Source organism: Pholis gunnellus (genome assembly GCF_910591455.1).
Source record: "Pholis gunnellus genome assembly, chromosome: 22".
In the NCBI taxonomy this organism is placed as follows: domain Eukaryota; kingdom Metazoa; phylum Chordata; class Actinopteri; order Perciformes; family Pholidae; genus Pholis; species Pholis gunnellus.
The window spans coordinates 9080198-9099709 of NC_136549.1; the positions used below are offsets into that span (position 1 = coordinate 9080198).

At 44.3% G+C, this 19512-nt stretch overlaps 1 protein-coding gene across 1 annotated transcript; it reads left to right on the forward strand.

Annotated features, from left to right (window-relative positions):
* Positions 1-1740: 1740 nt before the first annotated feature.
* Positions 1741-9932, forward strand: pnpla8 (patatin-like phospholipase domain containing 8). The gene is made up of 10 exons (XM_079184130.1): positions 1741-1870; positions 3045-4129; positions 4295-4444; positions 4541-4692; positions 4896-4990; positions 5102-5273; positions 5409-5466; positions 5719-5913; positions 8385-8580; positions 8794-9932. Exons 2-10 carry the CDS (start codon positions 3209-3211, stop codon positions 9066-9068), a joined length of 2214 nt encoding a protein of 737 aa, XP_079040256.1. The 5' UTR covers positions 1741-1870; positions 3045-3208; the 3' UTR covers positions 9069-9932.
* Positions 9933-19512: the final 9580 nt, after the last annotated feature.

Below are 19512 nucleotides of genomic sequence, written 5' to 3' on the forward strand. Positions count from 1 at the left end.
CTTCACTGCTATTAGGGACATGCACAAGGAGTTGGAAGCTCTGACATTTGGATTGCAGTGGCAGAGAAATAAATGGAGGCTGAGAGCTGAAAGGAAAGTGTGAATAAAGCGGTCTCACTGTCACAATCAGGGCACTACTTTGTGGAGTGTCAAGGACATGCGGTTTCAAAATTGAGAAATATGAATGAAAGGGGTACTAGAGTGATACAATTGTAGGGCTTGCAAGAAACACAATAGCCCGCAGTTCCTAAAATGCAACTCTTTCTGCTTCTGTCCCAGTATTCTGGTCTGATGCTCTGTTCAATGCCCCCAGTTCATAGCTACACTGTTTTTTTGGCCATGGTATTTGTCTCAAGATGACCCTGGTATTGTGATCTCTGAGCTTTGAAAGCTCTGAGATCACAATACCACCTTTTTCACAGCACTCTCCAAGACGAGTTACTAGAAGCTGACTTTGATGCACAAAGTGTTCCTTTAAAGCAGAGGTCTTCAACAGGGGGTCCGCGGAGGTACTGCAGGGGGTCTGCGACATTTTAGGTTAATTAGACAATTAAAAAAAACATGAATCTGTCCATTATTTTAATAGTTCAGTATTATATGCAAGATAACAGGTATGTTTATGCATGGCAGTGGCACGGCCACCCTACTCACTGTACCTTGCAGATGTTTAAAATAAAAACATGAATACATGAACCTGTGTATTATTTGAATAGCTTAGTATTGAATGCACAATAAAGAGGTGTGTTTATATATAGCACCAGGCCCGGTTTAATATAAAACACAATTTTATACAATATATATAGTCGGGGGTCCCTGCTCCATCCCTCTATCAGTTTGGGGGTCCTTGGGGGTCCTACACAGAAAAAGTCAACTTTCTGTCGAAGTGTATCTTTATTTATTTTCTCTATAAAGTGAACAAGGTCTTTCTTGAAAAGGCACCTCTACATGTACAGCATGTACTACACCGATACAGCCAGTGGACTGTATCTGACGGATGGTATATTATTATCATTACCAGTGCACACATCACATGTTTCGTGTTGACTGCAAAATGATCATCTTAGGGACAATCATTTGAAGAAAAAATAATTGTGCACTGACTCACATGCTGTGTCACCCTGCTGATTCCAAAGCCATTATGAACAAATAGGAGTGATTGACAAGTGTGTGTGTACGTGTGCATGTTATTCAAGAAAGAGACCGTTAAAAGGCCTTTTTCACTGAAGACAATTTTACTTTTCATAGCAGGAAAAAGGTGTAATTGAACGATGATGGCTGGTCCTGTAAGTGCTCGGTGGCTTACTGTCACTCTTACTGGAACACCTGCAGTCAATAGATCCATTAGTTAGTGTTATTAGTAACACCTGTACATTTCCAAGTAGGACAAGTCAAAATGTCTCCTGTGAGAAAGGCCCATTGTGCAGCATAGCATTAGGTATTGATCGAACTTGGTATTCATTAACTCTCGTATTATTTCTTTCAAGGAAGCATTTTCAACATGAGATGCTATTTGTCCTTTATGTCACAAACCACTACCTACGTAACAAGACGTTTGAATAATGAATTACTTCAAGCCAACTGTGATCTTGAGAGCATAAGCATACTGTGCTGTGGATTATTGATATCTTTAAATTGCTACATTTGCAGCGAAATATTGTTTTGTCTTTTATTCCAAAGATGTTCTGTCGACACTCAGTGGCATAACTAAAGCATTGCATTGTCCCGGGACAACATCGTCACATCCGGTCTTTTTCCTGTTTTCTTTTTTTCCTCTAACAAACAGTTATTGTGCTTACGTATGCTGTACCAGTCCAGCACCACATTGAATGAAATGTCCGGTCAACATATTTAACCGTCTCGGTTTCGTATGGTAAGAAGAAGTTTGTTTATTTTACGACATTGCGTACAATTCGATAATGTGCTCTCTATTAAAGCTAAGCAACGTTAGCCAACAGCAGCTAATGTAACGTTTCCAGTGTGCACATTGCATTTGTCAGCTCTCTGCCGAGCAATTCGGCTTTCAAACATCGTGGTCGTGAGGTGTTATTGTAAGCATATTATCTAACGCAAACGGCTTTGGTGTCTTGGATAGGTTTGAGTTAGCTTTAACGTGAAAATACCTTTCGCGTTAGCTTCACTTAGCCAGCGGGTTAACGTCACAGACACCAACAAACGGCCCAACACAACGTGCAAGTCAGACGCTAACGTTGTTAAAGTTAGATAACATTACTTCCATTTTATTTCGACGTGTAGTGATACTCATTAGAGCAACAGGACATTCAAAGACACTTCCAGACATCTTCTTCCAGGTGGTTCGTCGGTCAAAGGTCCACTTCTCTTCCGAGCAAAGTCTTGCTCTCAATCACGTCCACCAGCCACTTGACTCTGAACCTGGTCCTCCCGGGTGTGTGCACGAGCCGGTTCGACTCCACTACGAAGTGCACCTCCACGGGCAGAGTTTGGGGTTTAACTTTAGACACGCCCACGACGAAATAGACGCTAGCCGTGTCCTGAATCGGTTTCCGCCAGGTCGGGGTGCTAAAGCGGGCCCGGTAGTGGTAGAAGGTGCGGTGGTTCTCCTCGGTGGAGGAGAGGAAGTCCAGACTGTAAAGCCAGCAGGGCTCCATCTCCCACGTTTGAATATACTCCCCAATCTGCTTTCCACCCACATCGACTGTAAAGTCTTTGCAGGCCACCCAGTTGATGGTAGTCTTCTCACTGTCCGGGGAGTCCTCCACCTGCTCCCCGACGGCGTGGTGGTGTCTCCCCTGCAGAGTCTTCACAAGTAGCGCTGACTCTGGATTCAGATCCGGTGAAAGCCGGTCCTCTTCCATCCCTTCTTTGTAAGAGTGCTGCGTGTGGGTACTGGAGGATTTAGGCTGTCAGCTTGTGAAAGGTGTTGTCCCATCTGCTTTTGTTGCTGTTGCAGTTTCCATGGCTACCAGGATGCAAATGGAGCCCTCTGTTGGCCTACTTTTCCATTTGCAGTGTAATACGCTCCTAAGAATAGTAATATTCATTGTTTTCAATCTTCTTTTTTCCAGGAAACATTAAAACAAGCAGCAAAATGATGGAATTTGTACCCAAAAACCTGCTGATGGCAGACAGTCTGCCACAATGATGCATCATTTATGCACAAACATTAAGCATCCAATTGCCCGATAAACTTCAAGTTCTCCACTGCTGTTCCAAGTGAGCCATCGAACGCATGTCGCGAATCAGGACCACACTGGACAGCGTCACCAAGGCAGTAGGCAGCACTGACCTCATCTCCAAGTTCTCCCGCTTCAAGCCTGCAAGTGCGGCAGTCGACGGCACCCAAGCGGAAAAGGTTCTGGTCAAAGCCGAGACCTTAACCTCTAACAACACAGCCACGGCCTCGCCACCTGAAACCACCATGAAGGAAGAAGAAGAAGAAGGCTGCGAGAGGAGCACAGCGGAGGAAGAAAATCCTTTTGTTGCCACAAAAAAGTCCAGTTTAGCCTCAGCAGAGAATGTGCCTGCACCGAGCCCTTCCCCGACCACGGCAAAACAATCTATGCCGCTGTTTCACCCAGCAACTCTGTCCACCAACATGGATGAGACCTACAGAACTGTAGCTCAGCACATCAATAGTTACTTTGGCACCAGCAAGCAAGAGGAAGAAGGAGACAACAGACCTCCACAGCGGCAGCATTCTGAGCCCACTCTCAGTGCCGTCGCTCGGACAACTCGGGACCCCGTTCTTATTTTGTCGTCAGTGGCAGAGGCTAAAAGTATTGAAGCGCCCACTACCTCTCCTCCCCCTCCGTCTCCATCTCCATCAGAAGAGCTCGGCTCTCCAGCAGGGATGCCCTCCTCTGAAAGCCCTGCCACGCAAAGCGCAGCTCAGTCCACCCCTGCGCCTGCTACCGCCTCTAAAAAAGGCTTCACCCGTTACCTCTCCTACCCTCGGCCCAGCGTTCAGGCGTTCGTCGGCAGCTACATCTCACCCCTGGTCCCGAAATTCAGAGGCGATTCCAAGAGCATCGCAGCCGAAAGAGACACGGCAGTCGCCGTGGAGGAGCCCGCTGTGGACAAGGCAAGGCAGAAGAAGACAGACGGCGAGGAGGAGAAAGTGAAGCAGCAGCTGTTGACTCAAAGAGAGAAGGTAAGGCGCTCGGTGTGGCTCTAATGAGAGTGGAACTCTGAGGGAAGTCCAAAATCTAAATGGCAAACTATGATTTCACTTGTTATTGCTAGGTTGTTACGTTTCAGACATTAAAAAAAGTCGATGGTCCTATTGTTTTGTACATGGTGTGTATTTCTCATGCAGATAGCAGCCAGGGTGGGTGTAGACATCAGGACCAGAGCTCTGGTGAAAGGCCTGCAGAGAGTCACTGATGTCAAGCTCCTCACCAGTCGGGTGGAGGAGCTCAGCGTTCACCTCCTGGAGTTCCCCGAGACGCGAGGTGTAGCTATCACGGTTAGTGTCAGCGTAATGTCAGATGTATCGCACATGTCTTTTAATTATGTTTTTTTAAGCGGTAGTATGTTTGTGTATGATTGTGACCTTTTTTAGGAGAGTGTGCTGCCCTCCCTGCTGCGATTGCGCCAGGCCAGAGACCCGCCTCTTCAGGCTGCTGTGAGAGAAGCTCTGGCCCTGGTTGGCTACGCCGAACCAGTCAAAGGCAGAGGAATTCGGGTCCTGGCCATAGACGGAGGCGGAACAAGGTAAAGCTACACCGGGAGTACCAACAGAACATCCAGAGAAAACAAAGCGACAGAGCTGGTTTCACTGCAGGATTGATAAGTCACAAATAATAGGAACTAATATGACCAGAAGACCACTTCTATGTGCTCGCTGTAGTGGATCAAATTCAACAGCTGCATTGTTTGTCAGTGTAGGTTTGTGAACCTTGTGCCTTTTGTTACAGGGGACTGCTGGCCCTGCAAACACTCCAGAAACTGCAGAACCTGACTGGCAAACGAATCCACCAGCTGTTTGACTACATCTGTGGAGTCAGCACAGGTATATTGTCATCAATGTTTAGTGTTGTTCTCTCTTTTACTCTTCTCTAACACTTGCCCTAGATACTCCCTTCCTCAACGGCACATCACAGCTGTTCCTCTCTACTCTTAGGTGCCATTTTGGCCTTCATGCTGGGAATCTTTCAGATCCCCGTAGAGGAGTGCGAGGAGATGTACAGGAAGCTGGGCTCGGATGTGTTCAAACAGAACGTCATCGTCGGAACCGTTAAGATGGGCTGGAGCCATGGGTTCTATGACAGCGAAATATGGGAAAACATCCTCAAGTTAGTCTGCAGGGCTCTGTCATCCTGTATTTACATTTCCTTTACAACTCTTTCATCCTGGATTTCAAAGACACTGGGGTAGTCTATATATAGTATATACAGTTAACTGTGTCTTTAATCTGGTTGTGTTTTTAGGGAACGGATGGGTGAGGGGCGTATGATTGAGAGTGCCAGGGACCCACACTGCCCTAAAGTAAGCCAAACGACTCTTCAGCGCTACACTGTTTAGATGAATGCTTTTAGTTGTTCATTTTTATTTGATGATTATTTGCAGTATAACCATAGTGAGAGACGCACAAGTGCTCGTGTTTTCAGCTCTTTAAAATAAATAATATTTTTACTGCAAAGGACCAAGGGAAACACCAGCGTGCCTTGTTGAAATGCTGTAAAAACATACATTACTTGGCGTGTTCTGCTCTAAATGTGTCCTTTTTGTGTCCACAAGGTGTCAGCGGTGAGCACCATTGTGAACAGGGGTTTACCTCTGAAGGCCTACGCGTTTAGGAACTACACACTCATGCCAGGAGTGAGATCCCACTACATCGGAGACTGCAACCACAAAATGTGGCAGGCCATCAGGGCCTCTTCCGCCGCTCCAGGCTACTTCAAGGAATTCGTCCTGGGAAAAGACCTGCATCAGGTACGACATGGCCCTTAGAGAAGTTCAGCTCCGTTTTGTATACTGGAGGTTGACAACAACACAGGCTGCAGAGTCGACGGTGCGTTTGGGAACCGGAGGATATGCAGCAACATGATCAATAATGTTGTGACATTGTCCTGGGAGGAGATTTCCACTAGCAGCGGCACAGATCACCATAGTGATCTAAGAAGTCGCATTTCTCTGAGAGCCCTAGTTTAGTGGGAGGGAGTCATTTCCTTGAAATCTTACCAATCAATACACTTCCGCTGTGGCACTGCGTTGCCTAGTGCCAAGGACAAAAGCACTGAGTTTAGACTGCACTCTGTGTACACACATCAAGGTTATGTGTGAACATATATTTCACTCTTCCGAACCCATAAGCTTAAAGGCAGTCCCTTAATTGTTAAACAGAATGGAGTGCTGCAGGGATGAAGTATATTTGTGGGCCAGCCCCAGAAGTTAGCATCGCCCGGGTTCACTCGACTAAAAGCCAACGAGGTTGTTCCGTTGGTTCTTTGGATTATTGGAAGAAAAATAATAATGGTAGATTTTAGGCTTAAGTAGGAGGTTAATTAATGAAAAGCAGGCTGCTGAGGCATCTGATAAATGACCACAGTGTTTGTAGCATTAATGTACGCTTGGGTCCACATCACAGAGTGTTTTTATTTCATGCCATTTGATTATTAGGCCAGATATCTTAAGATGGTCTTTATTGGCAGCAATTATGCTGCAGGCTTAGCTTCATTTTGATAACCTACTTAAGCAAAATTAGCCTTGTCCCTGCTTCTAACAAGTATTTCTCTCCCCTGCCATTTCCTAATGCCAGAGTTCTGGTTGACAGCCCACTGTTTTAGTCATTAGCGGATCCTAATCTCCAGTCCCACTTTGCATGTTTATAGAACGAAGCTCTGCAGTTAGAATGAAAACAAATGACCGACTAGTCGTTTGCCCGAGCTCAGGCTTTTCCAGCTACTCGTTTTTACCAGTGAATAACGTTTACTATAAAAAAAATCCACCTGTCAGGGATGATTGTCACCTGCTTTGGTTTTCTTTCCTGCAGGATTATTGTGTATTAGCCAACCAGCACCGTATTAACCAGCACCTAAAATACAATGTTTAACATATTTGTGACTGTTTGTTTTATTGATCAGCTTCAGTGTTTAAATCACAATTTAAAAAGATACCAGGAGTCTATTTTTTGGTCTGCTCATATTCTATGTTAGTATGCTGAATAGCATGCTAACATGTTTCATAGGAGCATGATAGCTGCTTGTTTGAAGTGTCTGTTTTGAGTTGTTTCCCACGCACTGGGATGGGATGACAGCAGGGATGGAAAGATGGAGAATGAATGAGGTGTGTGTGTGTGTGTGTGTGGAGCTGCATAGTGTTTCACACTAGACAGTTTGAACTACCGTTGCCACCCACCGGTCTCACTACTACTCTAGTTTTCAGCACTAGTAGCGGTATTTCTCAGGAGAGTTCTGCCATTGCAGGCCAGCAGACAAACTCTCACAGACTCAATGTATAGGAAACGCTCAAATAATCTCCCAGAGCTGTAGTTCAGCAATCATTGTTAAGCAATAGCAGTCATTTGCCTGCTTGAGGATGCTGCAGCATTTAGCTTATCATTCCCTTAAGTTAGACCCCGGGGTGAGAGGTTGAGGGTCAGGTGTGTGGTTATTTGCTTTATCCCTAACGAAGGAGTGGATTAAAGCCTCTTCTTTTCTCCCACCCCTTGTAGAGGCGTGGAAATGACCTCGACCCCCGCTCGGCTGGGGAGGGTCGGGCCTCTTGTGCGCCACACTCACCATGTCTATTAATCCCGGCCAAAAGCCCTTCAGTGGTTGGATATAGTCCAGGACTGGACTCGGGGAAAGACTGAGAAAGAGCATTTAGCACTAAATTGGTCCAGGCATCCATTCAGCTCGATTGTCCTCTTTCTGTCATTGTTGGCACCGCTGAGATTTGCAACTCTTTCATGAATCCAGTAACAGTATTTAGCACAGAATTTGTGATTTGCTTCTAAATGAAGCAGATTAGAATTCTCAAATGTAATATGCTGTACCATCAACGCTTAATTCAGAGTAATGCAGCAAGTAGACTCTTTATTTAACAGAATTCCAGACCAAATAGCTAAAAAATGACTTATTTTAGCTGAAAAGACTTCTTGTTTACTTCTGAATAAACAGGACTGTTTGCCAGAGCAGCACATCTCTGGCCAGGGAGCTTCTTTGCCTCGGGCCCCAGAGCTGTACCACTCCGGGACAGCTTGTCCACTTCCCCTCATTTGTCCCCTACAGGCTGTCGCAGCAAAATACATTATAACTAGAGGCACACTCTATACACACAAAGTGTCCTATATGTGCATTAACCTTGCTCAGTCAGCAAACGTGACTGACGCAAGGTGACTTTACAGTTTCTGGAATCCCATCAACCACAGTATCATTTCCCTTCCCATCTGTTCTTTTTAGGATGGAGGACTACTCATCAACAACCCCACAGCTTTGGCCATCCATGAGTGTAAGTGTCTGTGGCCCAACACGCCGCTGCAGTGCGTGTTGTCTCTGGGCACCGGGCGCCACGAGACGGTGGGCAACAACAGCACGACCTACACGAGCCTCAAGACCAAGCTCAGCCACGTCATCAGCAGTGCCACAGATACCGAGGGTAGTACCGCACTAAAAATGTTTTGCATGTGTTTGACGTCCCACGCAGATTTATTTATAAACCCCCAGATTAGAGGCGTGTGGTCCCGGGCAGTGTGATGCGCTGTGAATTTCTCTGGTTTCAGTGCAGTCTCTTGAAGTGTAAACCAGAAGAGGAAATGCCGGCAACTAGTGTCCAACATCTGTCGCTAAATTCCTCCGTCTTTCTTCCCAGAGGTGCACACCATGCTGGACGCACTCCTGCCCCCCGACACCTACTTCCGCTTCAACCCCTACATAAGCGAGGACATCCCGCTGAACGAGAGCCGCGCGGAGAAGCTGAACTTCCTCAAGGGCGAGGGGGAGCTCTACCTGGAGCGCAACGAGGCCAAGCTGAGGAAGGCGGCTGGCGTGCTGGGCCAGGAGAAGAGCAGCATCCAGAGGCTGGCCGAGTGGACCAAGCTCAAGGCTAACATGTACGAGGGCCTCCCCTTCATCTCCAAGCTGTAGTTGGTGGCTCGCCAACTGTTTGACCACAAGTGAGTTTTTAAGGTAAGAAGACACGGGCTGTAAAAACTCCCGCGGTACGAAAGATTAGGGGGCTTTTGATCATCATCGTCTAAAAGGACTGTTTGAGAAATGTGTAACTATAACGATGTTTATTCCTGAAACAAGACAATAGTATTCTGTAAATAGTGTGAAATGAAATATGTGATGTAATTTGTTCTCCGTGGGACAGAATGTGTTTAAAATGGAGACAGAATGATGTACTTTGAATAGAATTAAGCAAGTTTTGACATACATTTTTAGATTTTAGATTGACTGAACGCACAATGGCATACATGACCATATTGTTCATTTGACTAGTTGTTTTGTAAAAATACTGATTTTCATTTTCAGTAACTTGAATACATTAAGATGTAATTAATACACGATTGCACAGTGAAAACATAAACATCACTACCTGTTCATAACACTGTACAGAAGAAATTCTTCATGCACTTTGTAAAATAGAATTCTTAACCTTGAAAATGTAAATAATGTTTGATGTAATTGTCAATTTATTTGAGTGCTTGAATTTGAGAAAATAAATATCTTAATGCCACTGTGCTGTATTGACTCACACAGACACTGAACTCTGTTTCCGATACTTATCGATAGATAACATATCTGTTTGGCTTCATGACACAAAGCATGTTCTCCAATGTGGCCCATTGTTCAGTATGATGCTCAGCCCTGGCTCCCGTGTTCCCACTCTTTATACATTTCACACACTTTCTACATTGTGAGAATCCTAATTGCCCGGATTCATTGCTTGATGGAATGCGAAAAAGAAAATAATGTCAACAAAAAAATAAAACTTGGGTTTTCAAAACCGTGATCAAATATTGTTCCCTTTTGACTTCTGTATTATTTGTTTTAAAAGTCTGCCTCTAAGGTTAGTGGATATAGAATGTATGTCATGTTGTTTTATCTGGTTTTAAATTCTGATGCCACACACGCACACTTCTCATAGAGCCTCACAATAGAGTTGTCACAAAGGAATGCTCAGTGTCTTCTGATGATGAATTGCCTTCCCCCCAATCGCACACATTGATTTTCTGCTTTATTGTTTTGATCCCATTGAAGATCCACTCAAATTCCACAGCGCCATTCCTCCCAGTCACACTGGTGTTACCCCAATCAACGTGAACAATACGCCACGAGCAGGCAAACCTACAAACACCCACAACAGTGACGCGCGTCACATAGACGTGTTCTTGACTGATGCCTCTCTCCTGGTGTCAAACGGTCAAAGTTAGAACCTTTCCAGACTGATAGATTGACGGCACTTTTTTTCCCAATGCCAGCTTGAGCTTCAATCAAACGTCAAGGTCTGATTTATGGCTGTGATGCTTCCACTTGGCCTTGTTCCAGAAGGGCCCTTTCAGTGGGCGACCGATCCGACGGGGATCTAGGTTGAAAACAACATGGCAGAAAATGTCAAAGTTTCTTGTTACTAAGACCTTCTTTGGGGCTGATGGGACGTTGGATTAAAATACATTTTACTTTAGGTGCATGGAGGCACTTCTTGGAACCAACAGCGTTGCTCCAGATGCAAGAGTAAAAAAAATCATTTCTGAAGTTCACGCAAATTACAAAATATTTCCCCTCAGCATGCTGGTAGTGTCAGTCTAATCTTTTCAGGTTTCTTCCACGACCTCACTAAGTTGGGTTGACATGATGTGTTTTTCAATGAGGAGCACAAACATGTTTCCCTTCACTGACAAATGAGGTGAACATGAGATTAACGCTCTCTGGCGATGTGCATCCTGTTGGCAATTTCCTCGAGCGTGAAAGGCCAAAGTGCCACGGTAAAGTGAAGTCTGCCAGGCTGTGTTTACATGAAGGAGTGGGATATATATATATATATATATATAGAGAGAGAGTTTATACCACAGCACTATTAGTTGCTTGTTAGTCTCTCCTCCTCCTCAAGCAGAATTAGATCGTCTGGTTTTACGGTGTTCCCTAGCAACTGTTATAGTTCCCTTCTCGTTTACAATCCTCTCAATGTATGTGTGCCCACGTTCGCCTAAAATTGTCCCTGATCTGGCAGAAATGTGTTACGCAATCAACCTCTTTTTTTTTCCGATGTAAGTGGGTTTTAGGCAGTCGACGTTGTAATGCACAAAAATAAAAAAAATCATCACATTCAAGTTTGCTCCTGTTTTCAAGCTCCTTCAGTTGGCACGCTCCGTTTATTAGCTTAGCGTCTGCCAGGATGTGCCATGTTCTTAAACACACAGCGCAGCATGTGAGTAAAAGTTCGTCCAAGTTGTCTCACCTTGTTTTTTTGTCATGGCTCTGCTTTGTTTTTAAATGCGCTGCAAGTGGGAGAAGCTCACCCAATGGGCTTTAGATGCAAATCTATAAAAACAGTTATGTAACAAGAGACCACCCAGAAACGTGATCTTAATCTTGGAGGACACAGTAGCTCCAATGGCACAAGTAAACCAGCAAATAAGTCCCCGAGGGGTTTGAAGTGTGTGTGTGTGCAGCCCACACAGGATCCATGCATACCATCTGTCATCGCAGAGGACAAAATCCCCCAAAGGGCTCGAGGAAAATTCAATACAGTAACTTTTTCTTCCTGCTGACTCCCGTCTTCTTACCTGGGTCGTCTCAGGCTATGTAGCTCTCTGACCAAGTTGGGAAGGCTGGTGTGTCAATGATAACAGTAAGGAAGCTGGTAGCTGTCAAAGAGACATTGTAGTACTATAATATATCCCGGCCTGTACAAACTGGTTTTGACATGCACAGCGCTCTAGAGAAGGCTTGGCGTGGATCCCAAAATATGTTAAATGATGCTGAAACAATTTAGCTTCAGCTCACAATTTGTTTTCATACAGTATGATGAATATATAATAGACACCCAGTTTCAGAAATGGGAATGGAAATAACAGAATGCCGAGGAGTATTTCACAGTCCGCAGCGGTATGTCTGTACCGTCGCGCTGTAAACAAACGCATCTGTCCGTTGCCACGTCTCCTCATTGACAAGAAACGGCAGAACAGTTTACACGGTGGTGTGGATCTCCACAGATCTCTGCCAGCCGGTTACATGGGGACACACCTCCACACGCACACACACACACACACACAAGCATCCTATTTGTTCAACAGCCCTGCATGAATGTCAAACAACACTGTCTATGTCAAACATTGCAATGTCTGTGCAGTGTAAACTTAAATCTTCTGGCATGAAGATGTTTGAAAAGATAATTTGAAGTTCTCAAAGTCACACCCATGGAAAACAATAACACATTTACTTCAATGAGCTGGTGCATAGCGTTGGTAGGTCTCTGCATACACACAGACACACCAACACATTTTCATCTCATCATTTTTTGTGAGAAGGGCTTCATTATTAAAACTCCTCTTTGTCTTGGTCCCCCTTGGTCCCTTTGCCTTCCCATAGGACTTGTCACCATTACTAGTAGCAACGGTACACGACTCAATCGTGAATGCTAATGGACCTCAGCCTGGATGAGTGTAACATGCATTTGTCATGTTAAGAAACTGGACATGTATACCCAAATTTTCCCCACACGGTGCTGATGACCCCGGAAGTGTGAATAAGCCGTGGCCGTGAAAAATGATTGTGAAAATATGCCCTTTAGACAGATGTCAAGTCGATTATTTGCACCACTCATTTGGCCGGTAGACATCGAGAGTGAGAGAGTGGACATTACTGGTGCTGATGGGTGTTGATGACCGGGCCTCAATGTGTGTGAGACATGCTTGGTCTGTCCCAGGTTGGGATTGAGTGATGCGGGAGGGGGTGAGAGGTGAGGGGTGAGTTTAAAATGTGACGTTGATTGGTGGGCCAGTAATGATAATGTGCATTGGGCCGTTTGACACCAACACCACCGTGTCAGTGTCCGCATGAGACACCTGTCCTGTGTTGATGGCAGAGAAACACCTGTGTCTCGTATCCAGCATGGGAAATATCCAGAACCGGCAACTTCTATCTATTTTATCCACATTGAACGTTCTCACATGCACCGTTTAAACTGCCCTGTTCAGACAAATTATTTTGGGGGGCATTTTAAAGCTTTATTGTTAAGTCGACAGTAGTGACATGACAGGTAGTGAGGAACAAGTACATTTCTCATACTATTTTGCGCAAACATCTGCATTAAGTATTTACCAAATAGAGTCCATGAAGATACCAGAAGAACCAGTGATTCATTTGCTTAATAATAACATTTTAATCTCGGCTATCCAATTATAAATAGTAGAAGGAAATGCATATTTAAAGATAGGCCTCCTACTAGCTAACACAATAACTTGCTCATGATTCCCACAGATTGATTCCCAAGATTATTTCAGGAACACAGAGAGCTGTTATTAGATACAGTGAGGAACAACAAGACAACTCTGCGGGGTTATTGTTTATTTCACACATATCTGTCTGCAGGTCCCACTGCTGCCGCTTGTTAAAACGGGGTCGCTGTAGTTGAGATTTCTTCTCTCTCTGTCTTTCTGCTCCGGATTGGCACCGATTGACAGATAGTTGAGGAGAAATACAGAGATCTCACTCTGATATAACCTCCATCTACCAGACATAAGGCAGAGACTGGAGTCGTCCAATGCAGCCATGCATATTAGCCCAAAATCAATTTAGGTCAACCGATAGATTGCTTTATTTTTTATTTATTACATACAGAAATGTGGTGCTTTGGACATTCTTGCAAAGACGTAACACGAGCTGCCACCAAATAATTAGCAGAGTCATTCTCGAAATAAAACTAAACTTAAAAAAAGGAAGTGTAGGATTAAATATGTATTGACAGATCTACTGGAAGAAAATAAGGCACCACGGCGACACAATATCGAATCGGTCTTGAAAGTGGCCAAGGTTTTTCTCTCAGGGGTGCGTCATCCTCACGAAAGCGTAGACGATCTTTGTCGCTGCTGGTTTTTTGACAGCGGCGGGGGAGCTGGTGAGGAGCGCGGAGGAGCCGTGCGGACCACAGCTTGCTGCTGCAGCGGCTGAGGGGGGAACGCACACACACTGGCCAGGCACGGTCCCTCAAACACACACACACACACACCTCATCATTTTCGCCAGCATCATCATCACACACACACATATACACTGCCGGGAGAGGAAACAGCAGCCGGTTTGCAGCAGACGGTGAGTTTAAACATACCTCTCTCTCTTTTTTTAATTTTTTTCTATTAAAGATGGAGATTGCATTCCCCCCCGTTGTCTTCAGTATTAAACACAGTGTAGCGATATGGTAGCTTGAGGATAATGGTGCAGTGGATGTGTCAAGTCTGCGTTTTCATTTTTGCACGGTGCTGCTTGCTTGACGAGGATGCCCAGGTGCAAATAATATAGCAATATGGACGCCGATTGTTCGTTTAAAAAAATAAATAAAATCTGGATTCTGCCGAGCATCAAAGGCAGCCTCGAAGCACTGCATGCACTGCATTTTGAAGAGGAGCCATCAAAGCAACTAGAGGGAGGCGATGGCAATGTGTTGATCGGCTGTTGTGCTGAGTGAATGTAAAGGGGGGGGTGGTTGCAGCAGCAGGGTTTTGTGCTTATTGTTGCTGCTGCTGCTGCTGCCGCCGGCCGGTGCATGCAGGCCCACAGGCTGAGAGGATTATTTGATGTCTGCCAGTGATGCTGCCATGTAGCTCAGCTCCTCTTGCTGTCAATCCGAGGGTTTGGACTTCAAGGCAGCACTGATTCTTTGTTTGCAGGTATTCTGTGTAGAGATGTTAATCGTCAGCAGGGCTCTGTTGATGATCAGTATATGGGGTGGGGGGGGGGGGTGGGGGGGGGGCAACAGCCTCCTATTCATTCATTGTTGATCAATGTTTTTTTTTATCGATTCTTCTGTAAAAAATGAATTCGAGGGTTCCACGATGGAAGGTTATTTGTGATATTTGTATGGTTTCCCCTCTCAAAATGTTGTTTAATATATATTTCTACGTGGCTTCAAATGCAAAGGCACATAAAGGCAGAACGGAGTGGATGACACTTAAGATTTACTCTGCAGCTTGAGTTGACATTGGATTGGTTACAGTCAATCAAAGAAGAGGATTTCAAAACCCATTTGCTAAAGATTCCTAAGCCGAATCATCGGAACTTGCAGTCAGTGTTGGCGCTGAGAGGATTGTTCAATAAATCACTTGAGTCCATTTTTAACGCTCTCTGGTTTTAGCATCTTAAATGTGATGATTTGCTAATTTTCCTCGCCACATTTTCATACATTTTAGAGGCCGAGACAAAATGATTCATCTATTATCAGTTGCTGACCATGTCATATAATCTGTATGCATGCTGTTACGAATGTGACATAGAAAGGCCTATAATGTTTCCGCATTGTGATTTTAAAGAAATAAAATGACATAATATGCAGTGTTGTCCTGTTGCTCAGTGGTAGAGAATTGCCAACAAACAGACTAGTGGTTTAATTCCCAGACTAGTGGTTTAATTCCCATTCCCATACTTCACCCTTTGCGGGTGTATTGCTGGGATTTGAATTTGGCTCAACTTCTCTTCTCTTTGTACACGGTAAACAGTAAGAAGTAGCCTACACAGCTGAGTTGTATATTTTTAAGTGATTTGGGGGCCTTTTGAAAGTCATTTCAGGGTATAATGAGTTAGACTAGTAACATAATTTTCACATCTAATCATCATAATAGATCTATAGGTGTTTGGGGCCCTCTTAGGTGGCCGCTCCAGACCCAGGTTGCCTAGTAAAGGTAAAGTCTGGTGTCTTTTCCCGTGAACCAGACCGTATGCCTATCTCACCATTGTTTGACCGTGATTAGCCGCGACTTGGGGTGTGTGTGATGCAACTATGTCATGCCAGGGCTATTGCTGAAGACCCAAGGAAGCACAGTGTTGAGTGTGAAATAGTTTGTTTCAGTGGTTCTCGAGAGCGCTATACGGGGTGTGACCAGTGTGAATCTCACCCGACTCCAAATCGTTCTGTAGGAAGAATCACTGTGATGGCAATAAGAATCCCACTGTCTGACTCTGTGATTATGTCATGCTGATGTTTTGCAGCCAGCCTCTGCTGTTGTTGTAACACTACGTGATGTGAAGACATGTTGCAGTGAGTTGACTTTGACCCTCGGCCATACTTCATGCCAATAGGTCCCTGTGTTATTCAGCGTTCACCCATCTTTTATATAAAAAAAACTTTGAGCGATTGCTGCGAATGCGAAGCCTTCTGTTGCGCAATCCTGAAGCTGCACTCGACTGCTAATATCAGCCTGTTGGCATTCAGAAAGTTCCAGTCAGTATTTCACACTGTGTAGGAGTATACGAAGAGCTGAGACATGAGAGGAGGCATGTCATATACTCTCGCTGATTTCTATGTTTTCCTCTCGAAAGAAAACGTTAAACCATTGGATGACCTTTTTGTTTGTGAATCACAAAGTTACATGAACAGAAATGGAGCTACATTTGACACCAACCGGCCTGTTTTCACCGGCCACATCGTGACATGTCACGGAGGGAGAAGCACAGGTGTAAACAATCAACTTAAACGATGGGTGAACTCCATTGAGACACTTTGAGCGGAGCCATCGTTAATACCATGAGGAACAGCTGTGCGTTTCCTACTGTAACGAGTCAAAATGTCTGCTGTGAAAAAGACCTAATGTTCAAGCACACCTTATCGAATTAGACACACCTCAAATGAATCTTTCCACATTAAAAAATAAACATTATATTATGTATCATTTATTTTGAATTACCTGGGCGTTAATCAATTAGTATGATGAGTGCATCTAATTTTGAAAATGAATGAAGTGCGTTGGCGCCACAATCCCCATTGGTGAGCCGCCCCCCCCTCCCCATGAGACATCACAAGTCGTGACCTCAGTCTCCTGTGACAGGTCCCCAGACTTGTCAGTGCCAGCACTGAGCCATTACTCATGGCAGATGCAGTGTCATCGTCGCTCTCCCGCTCTCCCATTTATCCACGGCCCATTAGACGCAAGTCAGGTGATGGAGCTTATGGTGGGCTCTCATCCTCATTCTGTCGCCTTAAGTGATGACACAATTTCCAGACACGGGAGATGCATAATGTTGTTTTTCGGGCTGTTTGCAGATTAGGGTTGAGGTCTAGTCATTTCACTCAGGTGAGATTGAAACTGTAGATATGTCATGTTAGAAAGATTGGACACCAAACAGCATCTTGTGTAGCGTATATGTGTATATGATACATTGACATGATGTTATAAACTGTTCTGGACATTATTTTCTTGATTTAATTAATTAATGGTTTTGGTGATGCCTTCAATTTGCTTGTTTTGTCCAACAAATGGTTGAAAATCCAAAGATATTCAGTTTACAATTATTTAAAGCAGAGAAAAAAAATGCAAATTCTCATATTTGAGTGTTTCTGCCAGAAAAAAATGACAAACAATTAGTCGAGTATTAAAGTAGTTCTGTTGAATGAATAATCAATTGTCTTAGCTCTGCTGTCCATAATTCTTCTTTATTAATTGTTTACCGATGAAATATATTTTTGAAAAGTAGTGGAAAATGCCCATCACGAGTACTGAACACCCAGCATGATGAACTTATGTTTTGTCTTGACCAAGAGTACAAAACTAATAGATATTGAATACGCATTGATGAATTAAAGTGTTAAACTAAAACAAATCAAATTTTGACAAACCTGGTGCCGGCAAATATTTCCTTTTATTTTATTTTTGCCACACCATTCCTGATATACTGAGGAAATGCTTCGAGAAAATCGGTTTGCACATCTGAATTTTCTAGCTGCATAAAATAACTTATTTTGTGTGTGTTTATAACACTGCATATTATGGTTTTGGTTATCAGCCCCTGCACTGCCACAGGCACTGCTGCTGCTACGAGGGAAACAATGCTTCTTTTTTTTTAATTCATCCCTAGAGTTTGTTAAGCTCACTCCCAGCAAACGCCAATATAGCATGCAGGTGCACGTGTTAATGAAGCCATCCTGGGTTTTTGTCTAGGGTTAGATTCATAAACCCCTCGCTCGCGTCTCTGAGACCGCTGTGGAAGCTGCAGCCAAATGAATACAATTAGCATCATATTGTTCTGTATGCTTTGGGTTAATAGCACCAGCACCCTGCGGCGATGATGGCGGGTTCGGGGGCGGGAGGCACATAAACGCCCCCACACACACCCTTGGCTCACAGCTGGACGTGTTTGGGTGGCTGTTTTCATTAAGGGACCGGGACACATTAAATTAACATGACTGGCTGAGGATTGATGAATTGGAACATGGGGGGAAAAGTTAAAGCCGGGTCTGGAGTGTGACACTTTGCTGCTGGTAGGTTTCTGAGAGAGCAGATGTTGTTCTCTCTGCCTTCCATAAAGACAGATGGGTTTTTTTTGGGAGGGGGGAAAAGATGATGTTATTGCTTGGAGATAGGAGAGACCCAGTTTCTGCACAATGAAGGACTATGAGGAGTTTGGCGCATAACTGTGTAAGACAAGCTTGATTTTAGGGTTTATAATGTCAGGTGGACAAGTATTTCTGCCAATGTGATTTTTAAACACGAAGCCAAAGCTGACAAAATTAGTTGAATATACAGTTTATTGTACCATGTTGTAAATCATCAGTTAAGGTTTATAAACCAGGAGAGGAGAGGAGGGAAAGGAGAGCAATCGAAAGGAGAGAAAAGGAATAAAAGGAAGGAGAGTAGAGAAAAGGAAGTTAAGGAAAGGAGAGAAAGGGAATGGAAAGGAGTGGGTGAGAGTAAACAAGAGGAGAGAAAGAAAAGCACATAGGAAAAGGGTTGGACAAATATGTAGGGAATGACTGAGGAAGAGTAGGAGTTAAGTAAAGAAGAATTGAGAGAAGAGGAGAGGAGCAACGTGCTGCTGTGATCACCAGCTGTGCCAGGCCGCATCTGAAGTAGAGCAAGAGAATGGAGATTAATGAAAGGAGACATAGCACGCCACTCCCGTACTACACGCACACACACACACACACACACACCTACACACACACACACACGATATACGCTTAAAAAGTCAATCATTTCTACATACATGTTGTTAGTGTCCTCTCAGCCTCTTTTGAGTCGAGCCTATGAGGAGGTGTGAGTCTGCTTGTTTCGACGGTTGAGCTGTTCGTGTGGATCAGGTGGGCAACAGATGGGCGAGTGGGTGGGAGCAGAGGAGTTGCCAGACTGGTAGTAGCTGTCACTTGCTGGGTGTAAAAACATATCGGCAATATCCGTCTGAACGGGTGATTTAATTTTATATACTGAGCCATATGCAGGCAAAGATGATTCGTTTTCCAGCATAACAGGTGATCCCCATCATGTTTAATCCACTCACAGTTTAAAAAAAGATGAAACGGGACATTTGACGAGAGAAAAAGACAATATGCAAACCGATATCAAAGGGATATGCTTCATATATTTATATATCTACGTGT